Here is an 18,824-nt window from a genome sequence, read left to right as displayed (position 1 = left end):
TTAACGCTATGTTTACGCCATGTTTACGCTAGTTTGTACGCTCCTCACCTGTACTCTGTTCACCTGTACCGCTACAGGTGTCAGTGCATTTTCACCTCACAGTCTTCATGGCGGTCACATTCACTGCACAGGCTTCAGATGATTTATTTTCATAATAAACATACATATTATGTATTTCGGGTCAATTTTGACAGATGTGTGTACGAGCGCGCGCAGGTGTGTGTGTGTTAGCGCTGTTGTTCATTCTTTCTTAGTTGATGTTATTTGTTTGTTTTCCTGTCCCTCGTATGCTGTCCATGTCTTTCTTAGGCGCTAGGAGCATACTCCTTAGCAGTGATAATAGTATTTTTATTATTTACCGTAGATTTGCATGAGTCTGTGTATATATGTGTATGTGTGTGCGTACGTGCATAAGTCTATATCTATATTGTTGATACACAAGGGCGTTACTCGGGTCCAACAGTGGAACTTCCAGTAGGCAGGCAGCTACAGTGCTCTCATCACGTGACAGGAAGACAGTACGCTCGCTCACACATTTACACACAGCTCCCCCTCCCCGACACACACCAGCACAGACAACTGCGCGCGTACACCCTCATGCACACACACACACACAAGGGAGACAACCTTGCTAGCATTGTGACAAAACACTGAGTTTGTTCTCTTGTGCTGTCAAGCGGCATTCCATATCCGAGTTCAGAGGTCAGAGAGCTGCACTAATGTCAACCCCCTGCCTGCTTCCGCTCTATTCTCGCACACCTAACAGGTGCTGTCATTACTAGTCCTTACCTCTCATTACTGCTCATTACTGCTCATTACTAGTCTCACTCACCTGGGGGACAGGTGCAGTCATTACTAGTCCTTACCTCTCATTACTGCTCATTACTAGACGACACACCGAGGAGATTCCGTCGTCAGTGCTTATGATGTGATACGAGTGAGCATTCGTTTGTTGATACACAACAAGCACAAACATCAGTCCGCGGTGTTATCGTCCCTACAAGCACCTGTCATCTATCCTCATTTGACATCAGCTAATGCACAGTGTACATATATATATTTGAGTACGGCGCATAGTTATATATTACCTACATAGCTTAACGTAGCATGCAGTGACAGTGTGATAACAGCTGATACACAGTGTGTATATATAGACACACATGCACGTGCACATCTATTTATGACCTATTTATAGACTATACCTATTTATAGACTATATCTATTTATAGACAACATTTATAACAACGTGAAGGACGATGAGAATTACATCTAATGAACGTAATATAATTTTGTAAAGACTATCTGGTATATAACACACGATCAACAAGATACAACTACGCCAGGAAATTGAAATGTGTTTAAGCTAAATAAAGCACGGAAAAATACACAAATCACGTGACACTGCGAGCCCTCACCCATGCTTACCTCATCTCCCGCCCCCTCCCCCTCCATCCGCACTCACCTTTAGTTCGTCTGAACCAAGCCCCACCCTCGCCCTAGTGGCCCTGGTGGCCCAGTGGTGGTGATGTGGTGCTGTGGGGCACTTTCTCTTGACCTTTGACATTAACTGTCGTCTGCATCTCAGGGACCTTCCTTGTGTGCAGTCTGCTTGTCCTCTTCTCTATTGAACTCGCCGCCCTCGCTATTCCTCCCAAATATTTCTAGGTCGGTGGTAAAGGTCACATTCCGGCCTGCGCGTTGGCCGCCCTCTACCTCTTACTGATTATCACGAAAAACACACACACACACGCGCGCACACACGCACACGTTCACACTCTCTCACACAAAGAGGAAAGTGTCCTAGATTGTCTCCCCTTTACAGTACCTGTTTCTGTTACCTGTGCAAACACACCTCCACCCAACTCTCCACCCCTTGTTCAAGCACAGGTCTGTAGCCTTGAGGTCAAAGGTCTGTATAGTCTTGAGGTCAAAGCAATAGACGGGTAAGTGCACTGAAACTACAGGTGAGGGCAGCGTTGAGATAAAAACATTTCCTGCAGAGACGACGATCGAGGAATCAGCGAGGGACTAGCTGGGTGCCTCCGCGAAACAGATGTCAGTCTAGCTCAAGGCAGTAAATTCAGACTTGTATGATCAACGGCCCACAGTACGTCACACAATGTGTTATGTCACCACGCACACTGACAAGTACTTGTGCACGGGGAATCTTCGCTCTCACAAAGAAACAAACGGTTGCATGAGTCGTAACATTGACAGTCAGATGGCGGAGGGAATAAAGTTGCTACTGTACCCTTTACCCTTTGCCCTCGTGGTTAACAAGGAGAGGGGCGCTTTACAGCGTCCAGAGGAGGATACGGACCTCGGTCTTAGGAAAAAAAATCTTCCATAAAGCATTTGAAGAGCAGTTGTAGAGCAGTTGTAGAGTGGTTGTAGAGTGGTTGTAGAGCAGTTGTATATTTTCAGTCTGAAGCACGAAAAAGCTGCGGATATTCTTGTATGACGATAGGGATGAGCTGTATGAAGACAGACACGAGCTGTATGAAAATTGAGGCGAACTGTATGATGATGGGAGGGGGAGGGATTGGTGTTTTACGCCGTGTCAGCAGCTGAGGCTATATATTAGGCAGCCATCCCTGTAAACAGGCAGAGAAAGAACAGCGTGCCCGAGACGAGAAATGAACTCAGGACAGCCAACCTTCACTGTATTGGTGACAGGCGCTAACCGTTGCGCCACCGGACCGCTAAGAGCTGTATGATGATAAGTATGATGATATGTACATACGGGCGAGCTGTATGAACACATGGGCGAGCAGTATTAAGACAGGGGTGAGCTGTATTAAGACAGGGTGAACTGTATGAGCACATGGACGAGCCGTACCAAAACTGGGGCGAGCTGTATGAAGATAGGGGCGAGCTGCATGAAGATAGGGGCGAGCTGTATGAAGATAGGGGCGAGCTGTATGAAAACTGGGGCGAGCTGTATGAAGATAGGGGCGAGCTGCATGAAGATAGGGGCGAGCTGTATGAAGATAGGGGCGAGCTGTATGAAAACTGGGGCGAGCTGTATGAAGATAGGGGCGAGCTGTATGAAGACTGGGGCGAGCTGTATGAAGATAGGTGCGGCAGGCAGCGTCATGAGTCTTGGCCAGGCGTCGCTGCAGGTGACCTTTGTGGGCAGCCACACCTGCACTGAGAGGTCAGCTCAGTCCTACAGGCTGTGTGGCCGGCTGTGTGGCCGGCTCGCACTCTGTGTACTTTGAGTGTGGCCTTGACATTGCTGTCTTGAGCCAGGGTTACTGCCGTGTAGTGTTGGTGAGTGGAAAATGTCTTCATAGGTGTTTGTGGTGATGATTGTCTGCACAACACGTGACGCAGCACTAGTCGACGTCGCCTAACACCGTTGACAGCTGTGACATCGCATTAGTCGACGTCACCTAACACCGTTGACAGCTGTGACATCGCATTAGTCGACGTCACCTAACACCGTTGACAGCTGTGATAGGCACGTCACCACAACTAAAGTCATGGGTGAGCCAGTGGCCCGGACAACAATGTCGGCTGACATCGCACGCTTCCTTGTGACGTGTATGCAGGTCTGCACGTGGCGACTGGCTACTGAAAATATTTTGCTCCTTGTACCCGGTCACGATCGACTAGTAAGAAGACCCCCACCCGTCATGAAAGTGTTGTTGGCCTCTACCACATGGCCGGGTGCACGGCCCTTTCAGATCCCAGGTGGGCAAGCCCCAGAGTATTTGATCCTGAGGCGTTTTTATCGGACCTCCTTGACAGGTAAACAGATCTACGCAGGTATTACTAGAATGATCCACTTACTGTCAGCCATGCTTTGCACGTCAACAAAGTCCCTGTGGGAGGTCAGAGTGGTGCAGCGGGTACACAGGGTACAGTACAGGCCCCTGGCTTCTACTGGCTAACGACTGGCCTTGTAACACGAGGTCAGTAACGACTGGCCTTGTAACACGAGGTCAGTAACGACTGGCCTTGTAACACGAGGTCAGTAACGACTGGCCTTGTAACACGAGGTCAGTAACGACTGGCCTTGTAACACGAGGTCAGTAACGACTGGCCTTGTAACATGAGGTCAGTAACGACTGGCCTTGTAACACGAGGTCAGTAACGACTGGCCTTGTAACACGAGGTCAGTAACGACTGGCCTTGTAACACGAGGTCAGTAACGACTGGCCTTGTAACACGGGTCCAGTAACGACTGGCCTTGTAACACGAGGTCAGTAACGACTGGCCTTGTAACACGAGGTCAGTAACGACTGGCCTTGTAACACGAGGTCAGTAACGACTGGCCTTGTAACACGAGGTCACTTAGATAATACAATGATATAATAAGGAGTGTGAGTGAGCCTGTGCTGTCTTGGTTACAACATGGTTCAAAAAGACAAATAACAACAATAAGGTAACACAAAGCGTCAGAAGGTACCAGAAAACATCAAGTATGTCAGTCATCTGCCATGCTCAGAGATTAGACGACAGACGACCATCACATCCCAGTTTGCAGTTCTCACGGAATAAGAAGTGCAACGGCACCGCCTCAGCTAAAATGTTCCATACAAGGACAAAGGAACACATTCCATAGAGATAACAAGGAACATGTTACACACAGAGCACAAGGAACATGCTACACATAGGACACAAGGAACATGCTACACACAGGGCACAAGGAACATGCTACACACAGGGCACATGGAACATGCTGCACACAGGGCACAAGGAACATGTTACACATAGGACACAAGGAACATGCTACACACAGAGCCATAGCAATAACACAACAAAAGCACAACATGCTACACACAACAGACGTCCATCGTCTACCCCAGTCCTGTGTTGTAGATGACTGATAATCTGAAAGTGCCACGGTGTTGTTGTGCCCTGGTGCCGCCGTGTACTGAAACACCACCACCACCGCCACCGCCACACCAGCACCACCGCCACACCACCAAACCACTACCACCACTGCCGCCACACCACTATCATCACCCCACACCCCCACACCACACCGCCACACCACTACCCGAGCCACACTACCACCACACACCACACTACCACACACTACCACCCACTGACTACCACACACACCACACACCAACCACCACCGCCACACCCATCACACCACTACCACCACACTACCACCACACTACCACACACTACCACCACCGCGACACTACTACCACCACCACACCACTACCACCACCGCCACACCACTACCACCACACTACCCACCACCGCCCACACCACCACTACCACCACACTACCACCACACTACCACCACCGCGACACTACTACTACCACCACACCACTACTACCACCGCCACACCACCTAACCCTCCAACTTACCGACGAGTTGTGTCGCCCCCCCCCCCCTGCAGTCACTACAGCTGTTGACAACAACATTGCTGCCACACAACGACTGCATTGTTGACAGATCATCTCAACTGCCCAAGAAAGTTTACAAAAATAAAATAAAGGTCAGACGTAGGTAAACATGGCTGAACATGACAGTTAGTGCACAGTCCCTCCCCTCCACTCCCCCACTCACATGTTGTGTGCATCACGTCTGCTCTAACTCCCTGGGTGCGTGTGTGTGTGTGACTGTGTGCGTACGTGCGAGTTCAAGGGGCACGTGTTTGTGTACAGAGTCAACATCTAGTGTCGATTACCCACAACAATGTGTTGACATCAACCAGAGTGTGAATGTGTTCTTGAGTCAAACACACATCGCCGTCTGCCTCACTGGACCATACCAGTGGCGGCTGAGTTTCTTATCTCCCTTGACTGACATCTGAACACCCAGTGAACACTGATTTGCTGCTAACACATCCTCCCCTACATCTGTTGGAGACTGTAACATGCTGTAACAAATGTGATTGGTGTTTACACTTCCACGGATGTTGTCACAATAATCATCAGCGACATCAAGCGACAAGTTCATTTACAAATTTATACAAATCAGTTATGATCACCAAAGCATGAAGGAAGGAATTTGTCAAAACTGCTCCTACATTCGTTTAGCGACTTGGAGAACACGATGGCACCATACACACTGAACATTAAACATCACTTGTCGGGAGAACGGGTAGATGCACCCTCCCTTCTGAGTAGCTTCAGGGGGGTAGAGACTGGTGTTGTGTAAGAGTAGTTTCTGGTGTTCAAGAGTAGTTTCTGATAATTACTCTGAAGGAACATTATTTTATTCTTTTTATTCCTTTGACAGAAGCTCCTCGGCACTGCGCAGCTTCTGACTTCTCGCTCTCTACCCGAGTTCCTGTTGCTAGTGTTCATGTTCATGTTCATGTTCATGTTGTTCATAGCCAGTTTCACGGCGTGTACATGCAGCAGAAGACAAGATGATGCCTGACATCTCTCACCAGCTCTCGTACATAACTGTAAGCAAGGTCCCTCCATATAACCGCCATTTGTCACGGATGTTTGAAAACAATGGAAGACGTGAAAAAATCATTCTTATTTAATAACAGCTCTTTAAGAAATATTTAACAACAAGACATAAACATATTTAATAACCGACACGGAGAGAATTCTTTAGAAGGCTGTAGGTATTTGAGGCACGTGCAGTAAGGAATTAGAGGAAGAAAGTGCGACACAGTAAAGCTTATTTGCTTATTTGCTTACAAAAACAAGCGACTGACACCCAGCAGACATCTTCCTTTCCCCTCCTCATCACCTCATCACCTCATCACCTCAAGCAACTCCGCCATCTCTGCAAATATTCAGCAGATGTCCGCGGCTTGATGCACAACCAGATCATCGACATTCTAGTCTTCTCAAAACAAGAAAACAAGACTTTAAAAACCTAGCATCCACAAAGTCATAGTAAGGCGGGTACCAAAGTGATTAGAAGGCTATCCGTCTGCAGGAAGAATAAAAAAAATAATTTGGTAACGACCTTGAGGAGCAAACTATTCATTACTTTTGTTCAGTTGGAACTCTATAAAATAAAGGAACTGTCGACTATATCAGGACCAGACGTGTTCTGCAGCCTTCAGAGATTCTGAGAGGTCAAAGGTCAAGAGAAGGTAAACGTGCAGTAGCACCCAAGCACCAGTGGCAGGGAAGGAAAGTGGCTCACTCTCTCTAGGGCAGGGCACGTGGAAGATGGAGCTCAACTAACTCCTTCCACATCCTGTACCTCCCTGCCTTATCAAGAACCTGTTTGTGTTTGACAACTGCTGAGTGGACAGGGGAGCACCTTGTACCAGCGCTCACCTGCTCGACAGTCACGTGTGCCACCCACAAGGCTGGGGATCCCTCTCCCACCCACATTGACAGGTGAAACACATTCACACCGTGTAGCAGATGTAAGCTTTGATGGGTACAGTCCTACAGAAGAGGTCCCAGGAGCAGCAGGTCAGGCTAGGGTGGGGACATGGAAACATCTCGAGCTACTTTCCAGCAGCCCAGCCAACGGGTGGTGCCAGCAGCATCACAGAGATCACTCCAACCGACATTGAGAATGCTTTGGACACAGCAACACGTGACACGTTTGACACATCAAAAGTCACAGTTTAGAGCTTGACGATAGTCAAGAGGATATGATGAAAATGTTGTTGGGTCTTCAAAACCTCTTTAGCTAGATTGATGACAACAGTTTATGTTGACACTGCACGTGAGACCAATCTCTTCACCAAGATGTCGGCCTCGAAGCACTGGTCGGGTACAAGTGTTGGTGGTGGCCACGAGAGAGAAGCCATTGTGCACATGTTTACAGACCCTGAAATACAGTTGTTGTCATCCCGACCCAGGAACCACGCTGGGCTCTGTTTCAAGCGCAGAAAAACTCTCATCAGCAGCTCTCGGCCTCGACATCGAGTGTCATTAGTGTCAAAGATCACTAGTGTCATAGGAAGACTGACATGAGGGACAGATGGCAGAGCTGACAGACGTAGAAAACTCGAGCAGCAGACAAGAGAGATTATGCTGGTGGAAACATCTTTTCGAGCCAATATTTCGAAAGATGTGTTAGAACAACAACAACAACAAAACAAATTATGACACAATCACAACAATAGACTTGTGTGCAAGACAGTGTTCAGAACTCACAAGCTCGGCGAGGCGTGGAGATACAGTAACAATAAGATCTCTACAAAGCAGATAAAAGCCGGGTTACGCAATAGCAAAACTGGAACGAGGCTTCAGCGAGCTGGCGACCTCGTGACCTCCAGAGATCACGTGACGTTACTTCTTAGACGGCACATCCGGGCACTTTAGTGCAGTGCATGTCTTTCGAACACCAACAAGAATTCTACAGCAAGTGCGGTCTGTCTGAACACCATTGACTGTGGACAACAATGAACAGCAGCATGAACTGTGGACAACAATGAACAGCAGCATGAACTGTGGACAACAATGAACAGCAGCATGAACTGTGGACAACAATGAACAGCAGCATGAACTGTGGACAAAAAAGGCGCGAATTCAATTTGAACTCCTCCTCATGGAAACCCGTAGAAAAAGTAAACAGTGGACCTTGTAGTGACTGGGTCTGTAGGCCCCTCCATTACACTACATATCGGTTACAGTGGTTACTGAGTGTTACACTCATACTCTGACCACTAGAACTGCTCTAGTCTTGCCTGACATGGAGTTGTAGCTGCCTTGTCATGAAAGGACACGTGGGGACAATATTCTCTAAACATTGCTGACTGCATCATCCATCCCATCGATGTAGTAATCAGCAGCAAGGTGAGGGCTGAGTGAGTTTCAATCAGCCAATAACGAGTTAGTATCTCTCATTAACAACACAAACCTATCTCCGTAACAGGTGGGTCTTGTGGCGCCATTGTACCGGGTATTACATCATTATTACATCATTGCAAATGTCTCAGAAGTTTCAAGTGGAAGTTGAGAAAAACTCAATCTTTTTGTTGTTCGTAGCATAACTACTAAGATTCCTGAAAATCTCTCTTGTAGATGTCAAGAATAGGAAACTTTGAATCATCAGCAAATAATAGTTCCTCCACTGCAACCTGTACATCATAAAACGCATCCAGCCCGCTGTCGGACAGTAACCGTGGTAGCCATGGAGATATCTAAGCAAGGAAATGCAATAAGCTATCGTACAAATGTACTTCGGTGTTACAGATGTAGTATACAAGGCCAGACACTACAGTTCCTGTAGGAGGAGGCAGCCAGGGTCTGAGAGCTGAAAGTGCTTGAAGCTACACAAGTGGCAGCCAGAGAATTCTAACAAGAAAAACATATTTCATAATTTTTTTCAAGACAAAATGGGAAATGTGACAAGGTTTACAATTTGAGCATTCAGAAATTGGTTTCATCAATGGCAATACCAACATGTGTGAGACAACCAACAGTCAGTCCTCATCCTCACAGACTGTAAGCGAGCTCCATCTGATGACTGGACATCTTTACAAGATGGCGCTTCTAGGAAAGTGTTTGTCTGTTGATTGGTTTCTCAGTCGCCCATAATTTTATGATAAAAATATAAACAACAAAACATAGGCGATCGTGAATATGGCAAGCTTTCAACTAAGAGACTGATTGTGAGACTAAATCCCAAAATGAACTGCATTATTATGTAACATACAAAAAGATATTTCTCTTCTGGTCATCTGGACATAATTGTAGCTGAGGAAATATATTACCGTTTTTTCTCATTTTACCATCGTACACAAAGGTCACCCAAACATTTCTCCTCCAACACGAAAAAAACCAGTTTACACGATGTAGTGTCAGTATGAGCACAGTGTTGACTACAAAACATTTGTCTGTTAATGTTTTTTTACACATTATAGAGGGGTGGGCAGGGGGTAGCTCCTCAACTGTCTTTTCATAGATTTACAGAAGCCAGCCACGTGACTACTTCAGTCGTTACATAGAAAGGTGTCTCTTGTAGGTAGACAATCGTCTCTTGCCAACCTTTGGCACGAAGGCACCTGTGGAATGAAGAACACTGCAGTGGCCGCCACCCATCATCGGGGGCTGTCTCGCCACCCGTGAGACTTGGGTCCAAACTTGAAGCACAGTTTCTTGGGGTACCCTTTGTCCTTGGGTAGCGCGGCAAAGTAGCCTTCTCGTCTGGAATAGCTGAACAGAGAAACATGCCGGTGGTCAGAATTAATACCATGGGCAGAGAATGACATGACAATAAAGACACGGGGAGGACTTGACAAAGGCTCTGTGACACTGTCACACAGAAACAAAGATGAGATGAAATAAAGACACACTCATTGGACATTATGAAGCAAAGACAGGGAGAAACTGGATGACATTGTCAAATATAGACACAGTTACTACAATGACATTGTCAAATATAGACACAGTCACTACAATGACATTGTAAAATATAGACACAGTTACTACAATGACACTGTCAAATATAGACACAGTTACTACAATGACATTGTAAAATATAGACACAGTTACTACAATATAGACACAGTCACTACAATGACATTGTCAAATATAGACACAGTTACTACAATGACATTGTCAAATATAGACACAGTTACTACAATGACATTGTCAAATATAGACACAGTTACTACAATGACATTGTCAAATATAGACACAGTTACTACAATATAGACACAGTTACTACAATGACATTGTCAAATATAGACACAGTTACTACAATGACATTGTCAAATATAGACACAGTTACTACAATGACATTGTCAAATATAGACACAGTTACTACAGTGACATTGTCAAATATAGACACAGTTACTACAATGACATTGTCAAATATAGACACAGTTACTACAATGACATTGTCAAATATAGACACAGTTACTACAATATAGACACAGTTACTACAATGACATTGTAAAATATAGACACAGTTACTACAATGACATTGTCAAATATAGACACAGTTACTACAATGACATTGTAAAATATAGACACAGTTACTACAATGACATTGTAAAATATAGACACAGTCACTACAATATAGACACAGTTACTACAATGACATTGTCAAATATAAAGGGCATAGACAATGAGATGATGTCAGCAAATAAAAAAAAAACACCACACAAAGACACAGCTTACAGGACACAAAGACAGCTGGCAAAGACACAAAGACAGCTGACAAGACACAAAGAGACACAAAGACACAGCTGACAGGACAGAAAGACAGCTAGCAAAGACACAAAGACACAGCTGACAGGACACAAAGACACAGCTGACAGGACACAAAGACAGCTGACAAGACACAAAGACAGCTGACAGACACAAAGACACAGCTGACAGGACACAAAGACACAGCTGACAGGACACAAAGACACAGCTGACTGACACAAAGACACAGCTGAGGTTCTGTCGGATGGTGAGGACAGTTGTGCTCACCGCAGGGAGCGGCTGAGTTTCTCGTAGGTCATGGTCTTCTTGTTGTTCTTCTTTTCGCCCCATAGCCGCGCCACCTCCGTGGAGTGCACCACCCGGAATACGCCCTCCCTCTCGTTCTCCCAGCTGATGATGCGAGGGCAGTGCTCGGGGTCACACAAAAGGTCACGGATGAATTCCCAGAGATGAAGGACTTTCGAAACTGTGAATAGAAAAGCATACACGATATACATAGTTGCTTCACTATGAAAAGGAATAGGAAGATAAAGGTCACATGTTCTACTAGGAGGAGTAATACATGGCATCAGACAGTATGAAAACATGGGGACAGACTGGCAAGCGGGGTAGAAACTGTTTGTATGGTCAGGCACTGGCAGAGGAAGCCAACATGTGAAAGTATTACTCCTACACACCAGTCGCAGCCTACAACAGTCTCTAAACACGAAAATACATTGTTGATTAAAAGGCTGATGTTTACAAGTCTAACAGAGAAAAGGAATTCCATCAACACCGGCTTCTGCATTAAACTCTGCTATCTGCTAAACTCGATCTCGAACATCTAGTTAAAAAAGTCAAATGCAATGTTATTGGAAAGGAAGATGTAAGAGAGAGTCATCCAAGATGTAGTATCTCAGTGAAGACTTGTGTATAGTATTATGTCTATGTTGTAACATAACATCCTTGATTGGTAGAAAGCTGTTGTCATTAACTATATCCCAGTCTGCAAGTGGCTGGTGCTCTTATTTTCCTATAATCCAGTCAAAATGGAGTTGTTCTGCTGTAGTGGCTCTACTGATGTTTTCATGGTGACTGTGGTGTACAGCTCTTGCTGTCCGTGTCTCCATGTCCACCTGATGGACTGGCAACCTATGAAAATAGTCTCCCTTGTCAGATTAGGTGGTAGTAGTGCCACATGGGTGTACTCAGATTTTTACTGACACATTCTGACAGTCACGTTAAGATATGTACTATAGTAAGACACACACACACACACTGGTTGTGTACACTAGTCACGTGGTGTACAAGTTCTCTTCTCTCACATATACCTGAAAGTCCAACTAGGCGTACCTCCGCCCTGCTTGTTGTAACCTTGTGCAATATTCTTAGGAAAAGGCTGGAGGTTTGAGTTTGGGGTTTGAGGATTGCTCAGACTGACAATGCCCTCAACCCACCTACACCCTGGTGCCCTATAAATAAAAAAATCCATCATGTCAGATAATACCGGACTCCGAGAAACCACAAGCAGTGCCGACCTGCGAGAGAAGCTGCAAAGTTCAATCAGTTGTCCCTTGACAGGTACCCAGTTATTTGGTGGAGCACAGAGCAGCTAACAAGGCCCGCCACTCACGCTTGTCTGGGAGGATAGTGAGTAGGTCCTGCAGACAATCACCAGACCACCCGACCTTCCCCAGCTCCTTCCTCTGGCCAATGAGGCCGCCCTTTAAGGAGCCTTGAAGGAGTCTTGGACAGAGTGTCCTGCCGGGGACATTGGCCACACCTGCTTAGTCGCCATGGGCGGCCTCTAGTCATCGTTCACATCAAGGTGGGACAGGTGATGACACGACAGTTGTGTAGCTTTAGCCTTGTGTCTCCTCAGGTAACTTAGACATTGGCATTGTGCGCACTGGCTGATCATACCGTAGGTTACAAAATAATAAAAAAAACTTAAAAAAGAATCGCCGAGCTGTTATGAAATTCCGGTCACTCACTGCATCTGACACTATTATATACATTAGACATGACATATATATCAGACATCTATAAACAATAGCTGGCGAAGGCTTCACATCAGGTGTGTAGAGAGATGCACGGCTTCACGTATGGCGACCATAAGGCAGAGAAATACTGCAACTTGCTGCCCAGAGGACCGGGACGAAGCTGGGTAAAATAACCGAAAACTGGAGATTAGGAAAGGTGAAGGGGGGCTGGGGGTGGCGAGTGTGCGCGAGACAGAGAGGAAGGGGAGATAATTCCAGTGATCTGCTGAATGACTCTAGTTGTTCTCGCTTATCTTCAGCTTATCGTCGCTTCTTTCAGACGATGGTTTACGAGAAAATCATTTGGAAGCAGAAGATTGGCCAGCCGCAGGCACGACTTAAGACTTTATCACACCGCGAGGCTCCAGCCCGCTACATGACGCTGACCTTTGAACCCTGACACAGTGGAGGGCCGCCGCCATTTCCGCTACGTTATCTTGACTTGCACACAAATCGAAAACAACGCAAAGAAACGGCACGCCCGTTACGATAAACTCATAATTTTTGTAAGAAATATCAAGATGAACAAATATTTGACAATCCATTCTAACATTCTAACCCCAAGGGTAGAAATAGGGGAAGTAAGGGTACAGCAGCCACAGAGGACACCGCTGACACAATATTCACTTTGAGAACACTGGCATTGTAAGGACTGCGTGTGACGTGATTGTGAAAAATCACAGGAAAGTGTGTGACGTGCGACGTGATTGCGAGAAATCACAGGGAAGTGTGTGACGTGCGACGTGATTGCGAGAAATCACAGGAAAGTGCGTGACGTGTGACGTGATTGCGAGAAATCACAGGAAAGTGCGTGACGTGTGACGTGATTGTGAGAAATCACAGGAAAGTGCGTGTGACGGCAGGACAATTCTCCACCAGCCACCCGGTAGTTTCCAGCCAGCAGTAACCACACCTGGGGGAACCTTAGAGGCTGTGACACCGCCACCGCGCAGCCACCTGGTGGCTGTGGTTTGAATCCAACAAGAGGGGACAACTGGTTGTAGGACGGACACAACTTTGGACGGTGAAGAATGTTCAAAATGTTCAAAACCACAAATACAGCAAAATCTACAGAGAAAGCATGCAGGCTGTCACGACACTCGTGACACACCTCGTGACACATGTGGGCGCTTGCTTGCACACACACACACAGAGACACACGCACAGACACACAGACAGACAGACACACAGACGCTTCACCTCCTCTCTCCCCACCCGCTTACTCACCCTGTCCTTTCTTCCTGCCCGGTTTTTTCCGTTGACACTTCTCTCCCTCGCCAGGTGGCGTGACTGTGTCGGTGGAGGTGGCGCGAGTGGACTTGGCGTAGTTGTTGTTGTCGTCGGGCAGCCCCGGTCGGTAGGGCCGATGGCTGTCTGTGTGGAAGGTACAATGCTGGAACTCGAAACACTGATGCTTGCCCTCCTCCTCCTTGCTGCCACAGTACGTGACGTCACAGTAGTTGTCAAAGCTGGTGTCCAGGGACTCGTCCCCCGAGTCCGGCAGCTCCCGCTTGACCAGACAACCCTCCGGTCGCCGGCGGCCTTGACCTAGAAAGTCATCCTGCCACGAGACGCACCGCGATGGTTGAGTGGACACAGTGGTGGACGAGAATCACGTGATCGGGTTGACAGAAGGTGAAGTGTGAGAGGAAACGTAAATGGCTTCACAGAGTGTGAGAGGTGTTGACACAATTAACATATTGTTTAGCTGTTTAGCTTACAGGTGTAACAACCAGTAATGAGACTAAACTGCGGTTACAGGTGTAACAACTAGCAATGAGACTAAACTGCGGTTACAGGTGTAACAACCAGTAATGAGACTAAACTGTGGTTACAGGTGTAACATGAGACTAAACTGCGGTTACAGGTGTAACAACTAGTAATGAGACTAAACTGCGGTTACAGGTGTAACATGAGACATAACTATGATTACAGGTGTAACAAACAATCATGGAAATAGAGAATGACAGTGGCTGCAGATGTAGCAATCATGTAAACACACAATCCTACAGGTGTGACAATCATGAGAGCAGACAACGGGTTCAGGTGTCTCACAGAAAACGTGACTGAAACAAAGGAGAGAGAGAAGAGAGAAAGAAGAGGAGAGCTTCAGAAAGAGGAGAGCTTCAGAAAGGAAATGGCAGAAGATGTTGACATCAGGTGACCACAGCCACCAACACACAACAGCCCACCTGTGGGGGAGGTGGGGCGCGCTTGAAGATGCTGACATCAGGGAGGGGGGTGTCGTAGGAGTAGGACTCCGCCACTGTCTCCCATTTGATGGAGGAGGGCAAGCACTCTTCACTACCCGCGGAGTCTGCGACATACAAGTACCTGGAGGTTAGCACAGGTGTGCTCCGTACCCGTCAACACTTTGATCGCTACACCACTACAAGGTGTAAGTATCCTCACTGACGTCACTCTGTGAACAGCACTCAGTGCGCTCAGCCATTCTACCTGCTGACTGTGTCAAGATTACTTCACAGAAAATAGTGCAGGTAAGTCTACACTTCTTTCTTTCAACATCACGTGGGCATCACTAGGCACAGACCACGGAGACATTGAAGGTAGACTAACAGACATGATAATGGTGACATGAGCAAACATTAGGTAATGACATCAAGAGCCAATAATGATGACATTAACAAAGATTCAAGTAATGACATCATCGCTGTCTAACGAACACACCCGACAACTCCTCACACATTCAAGTAATGACATCATCGCTGTCTAACGAACACACCCGACAACTCCTCACACATTCAAGTAATGACATCATCGCAGTCTAACGAACACACCCGACAACTCCTCACACATTCAAGTAATGACATCATCGCAGTCTAACGAACACACCCGACAACTCCTGCTCACAACTGTTGTCGCCCGTTGAGCCCGGGCTGTAGTCTCGGTGGGTACCACACCCGGTGTTGTTGTCCAGGTAACCGCGCTGGTCTTCAGGACTGGACTCGGGTTCATGCAGGCCCATGAGTGTCAGCTGACAGATGTCGCCACTTAGGGGCAGGTAATCTACGGACACAAGGACTTGGTTTGAGACAGGGGAAACAATTCAGTAGATAGTCAACAGACGAGCGTCACTTCAGTCACTATGGCGCGAGAGAAGATGACAAGCGAATCACGTCACTCAGGACACGACTGAGGACAGGGGCGATGTCACGTCGTCGCAACAAAAGTCATCGCCGGACTAGGAACTGCTTCGTCACCTATCGTCTGGAGGTCCAACATTATTGTCGCTACTGTCAGGTCATCTAGGGTGACAAAGGAAGAGGCGATATAATGACCGTTACGATGACGATGATGATAATGCCACGAGCAAGAAGAAAATGATGATTCTGTGTGTATGCACAATGTTCATCGTAAATAAAGACGTTCATGTGTAAACAAATGTAGTGTACACAAAGTTTGTTGTCTAGTGTAGACAAAGAGCTGCGTGTGTGTATGTGTGTGTGTGTGTGTGTGTGTGTGTGTGTGTATGTGTGTGTGATGTGGTGTGGTGTGTGTGTGTGTGTGTGTATGTGTGTGTGTGTATGTGTGTGTATGTGGTGTGTAAATGTTGTGTGGTGTGTGTATGGTGTGTGTATATGTGGTATGTGTGTGTGCGGTGTGTACATGTGTGTGTGTATGTGGTGTATGTGTCTATGTGTGTATTGTTTGTATGTTGTGTAGTGTGTAGTGTGTGTATGTGTATGTGTGTTATGTGTGTGTGTGTGTGTATGTGTGCGTGTGTGTAGTGTGTGTGATCTGTGCGTGTGTGTATGTGTGCGTGTGTGTAATGGTGTATGTGTGCGTGTGTGTATGTGTGTGTATGTGCGTGTGTAGGTGTGTATGTGTGTGTATGTGTGTGTATGTGTGCGTGTGTGGTAGTGTGTGTGTAGGTGTTGTGTGTTGTGTGTATTGTCGTGGTGTGTGTATGTGCGTGTGTAGTGTGGTGTGTATGTGTGCGTGTTACAGAGATGTGTGTGTGTATGTGTGTGTGTAGTGCCGTGTGTATGTGCGTGTGTATGTGTGTTGTATGTGTGTGTATGTGTGTGTGTGTGCGTATGTGTGTGCGGTGTGTGTGTATGTGGTCATGGTGTGCGTATGTGTGCATGTTGTATGTGGTGTTTGCCGTTGGATTGTGTAATGTGTGGTGTTATGGTGTGCGAGTGATGGTGTGTATGGGTGTATTTTTGGTGGTATGGTTATGTGTGCTTTTTATTGTGTGTGTGCGTGCGTGTTGTGTGCGAGTGTGTGTGTGTATGTGATGTGTGTGTTGTGTATGTGTGCGTGTGTGTGTATGTGTGTAATGTGTGTGTGCTGTGTGTGTATGTGTGTAGTGTGTGTGTGATGTGTGCTGTGTGTGTGTGGTGGTATGTGTGTGTGTGTGTATTGTGTGTAATGTGTGCGTGTGTGTGCGTGTGTATGTGTGTGTGTATGTGTGTGTATCTGTGTGCGTGTGGTGTGTGTATGTGTGTGTATGTGTGTGTATGTGTGTGTATGTTTAACTATGTGTATGTATGTGTGTGTGCGTGTGTGTATGTGTGTATGTTGTGTGTGTATGTGTGTGGTGCGTGGTGTGTATTGTATGTGTGTGTAATGTTGTTGTGTGTGTATGTATGTGTGTATGTGTGTGTGCGTGTGTGTATGTGTGTGTGTGTATGTGTGTGTGCGTGTGTTCATGTGTGCCAGTGCGTGTGTGTGTGCACGTAGCCGTGTACCTAACGGAGAAGTTTATTACTCGCTGTCGGTGAGAAACCCTGGAATGTACAATAACGAGTTCAAAGCAGACTTTTGTGTTGGACACCAAGCACCCTGATAACCCTGTTTAAGCTACCCGGGGTGGGGACGGAGTGCAAACGGTTGGAGTCGCACTCCACAAGCGGTCGGTAGCCACGATGTGGAGTCCTGTGTGGAGCATTATGTGGAGCACTGTGTGGAGCACTGTGTGGAGAACTATGTGGAGCACTGTGTGGAGCCCTGTGTGGAGCATTATGTGGAGCACTGTGTGGAGAACTATGTGGAGCCCTGTGTGGAGCACGATATGGAGCATTATGTGGAGCACGATGTGGAACCCTGTGTGGAGCCCTGTGTGGAGCCTTATGTGGAGCACGATGTGGAGTCCTGTGTGGAGCATTATGTGGAGCATTTTGTGGAGCACTGTGTGGAGCATTATGTGTAGCCCTGTGTGGAGCACAATGTGGAGCACGATGTGGAACCCTGTGTGGAGCAATGTTTGTCTCTACACCACTCGCATGACAGAACCACGAGCGGCTACCTGCCGCCCACTCGTAGCACAAGAATGTTGCGAGCAGCGAGATGGGCGACACCACCTACATTGAAGTTTTATTTCTGGCTGCACGGCTATACCCGTTCGTCCACACACCCGTAGTTATAAACCGGGTACCTGTACACTTGTCAGTACTTGCCGGCGTCCGCTCATGAGATCCACTGTGTGTACCCATTCGAAATACCAGAGACTGAAAGGTGAAGGTAACACGTCACAAAAATCGGCCGGTATGTTGAGGGGTGGGGTGGGGTGGGTGGGTGGCGAGGGGTGGCGGGGGGGGGGGCAGCCTGGCAACTGGGTTCAGGAGACCTGCACGTTAACGTACTTCAGGTGAGCAGTGAAGACAGCAGCTCCACTTACACCTGCAAGTCTTCACGCTGAACAGAGGGGTACAACTGGCAACAGTGTGACGACAGGGTACTAGGGTCAGGGATAATCTGTACCCTGTTTAACGTCTCAGAATC

General features: G+C 47.0%; 1 protein-coding gene across 3 annotated transcripts in view; it reads right to left on the bottom strand.

Annotated features, from left to right (window-relative positions):
* Window positions 1-6,445: 6,445 nt before the first annotated feature.
* Window positions 6,446-18,824, bottom strand: part of LOC112558678 (ets DNA-binding protein pokkuri-like) — a 36,689-nt gene continuing 24,310 nt past the window's right edge. For 2 of the 3 annotated variants that reach the window (XM_025229263.1, XM_025229261.1), the window contains exons 4-8: window positions 15,930-16,103; window positions 15,269-15,393; window positions 14,304-14,637; window positions 11,323-11,521; window positions 6,446-10,056 (exon numbers count right to left, since the gene is read on the bottom strand). In XM_025229263.1, coding sequence (XP_025085048.1) covers window positions 9,942-10,056; window positions 11,323-11,521; window positions 14,304-14,637; window positions 15,269-15,393; window positions 15,930-16,103 — 947 coding nt within the window. In that variant the 3' untranslated portion in view covers window positions 6,446-9,941. The remainder of the gene's footprint in view (window positions 10,057-11,322; window positions 11,522-14,303; window positions 14,638-15,268; window positions 15,394-15,929; window positions 16,104-18,824) is intronic. The other variant, XM_025229262.1, reaches the window with a different exon arrangement.

This window comes from Pomacea canaliculata, linkage group LG3 (genome assembly GCF_003073045.1).
Source record: "Pomacea canaliculata isolate SZHN2017 linkage group LG3, ASM307304v1, whole genome shotgun sequence".
In the NCBI taxonomy this organism is placed as follows: Eukaryota; Metazoa; Mollusca; class Gastropoda; order Architaenioglossa; family Ampullariidae; genus Pomacea; species Pomacea canaliculata.
Note: the sequence above shows the minus strand (reverse complement) of the source record. Positions and strands in the feature narration are given on the sequence as shown.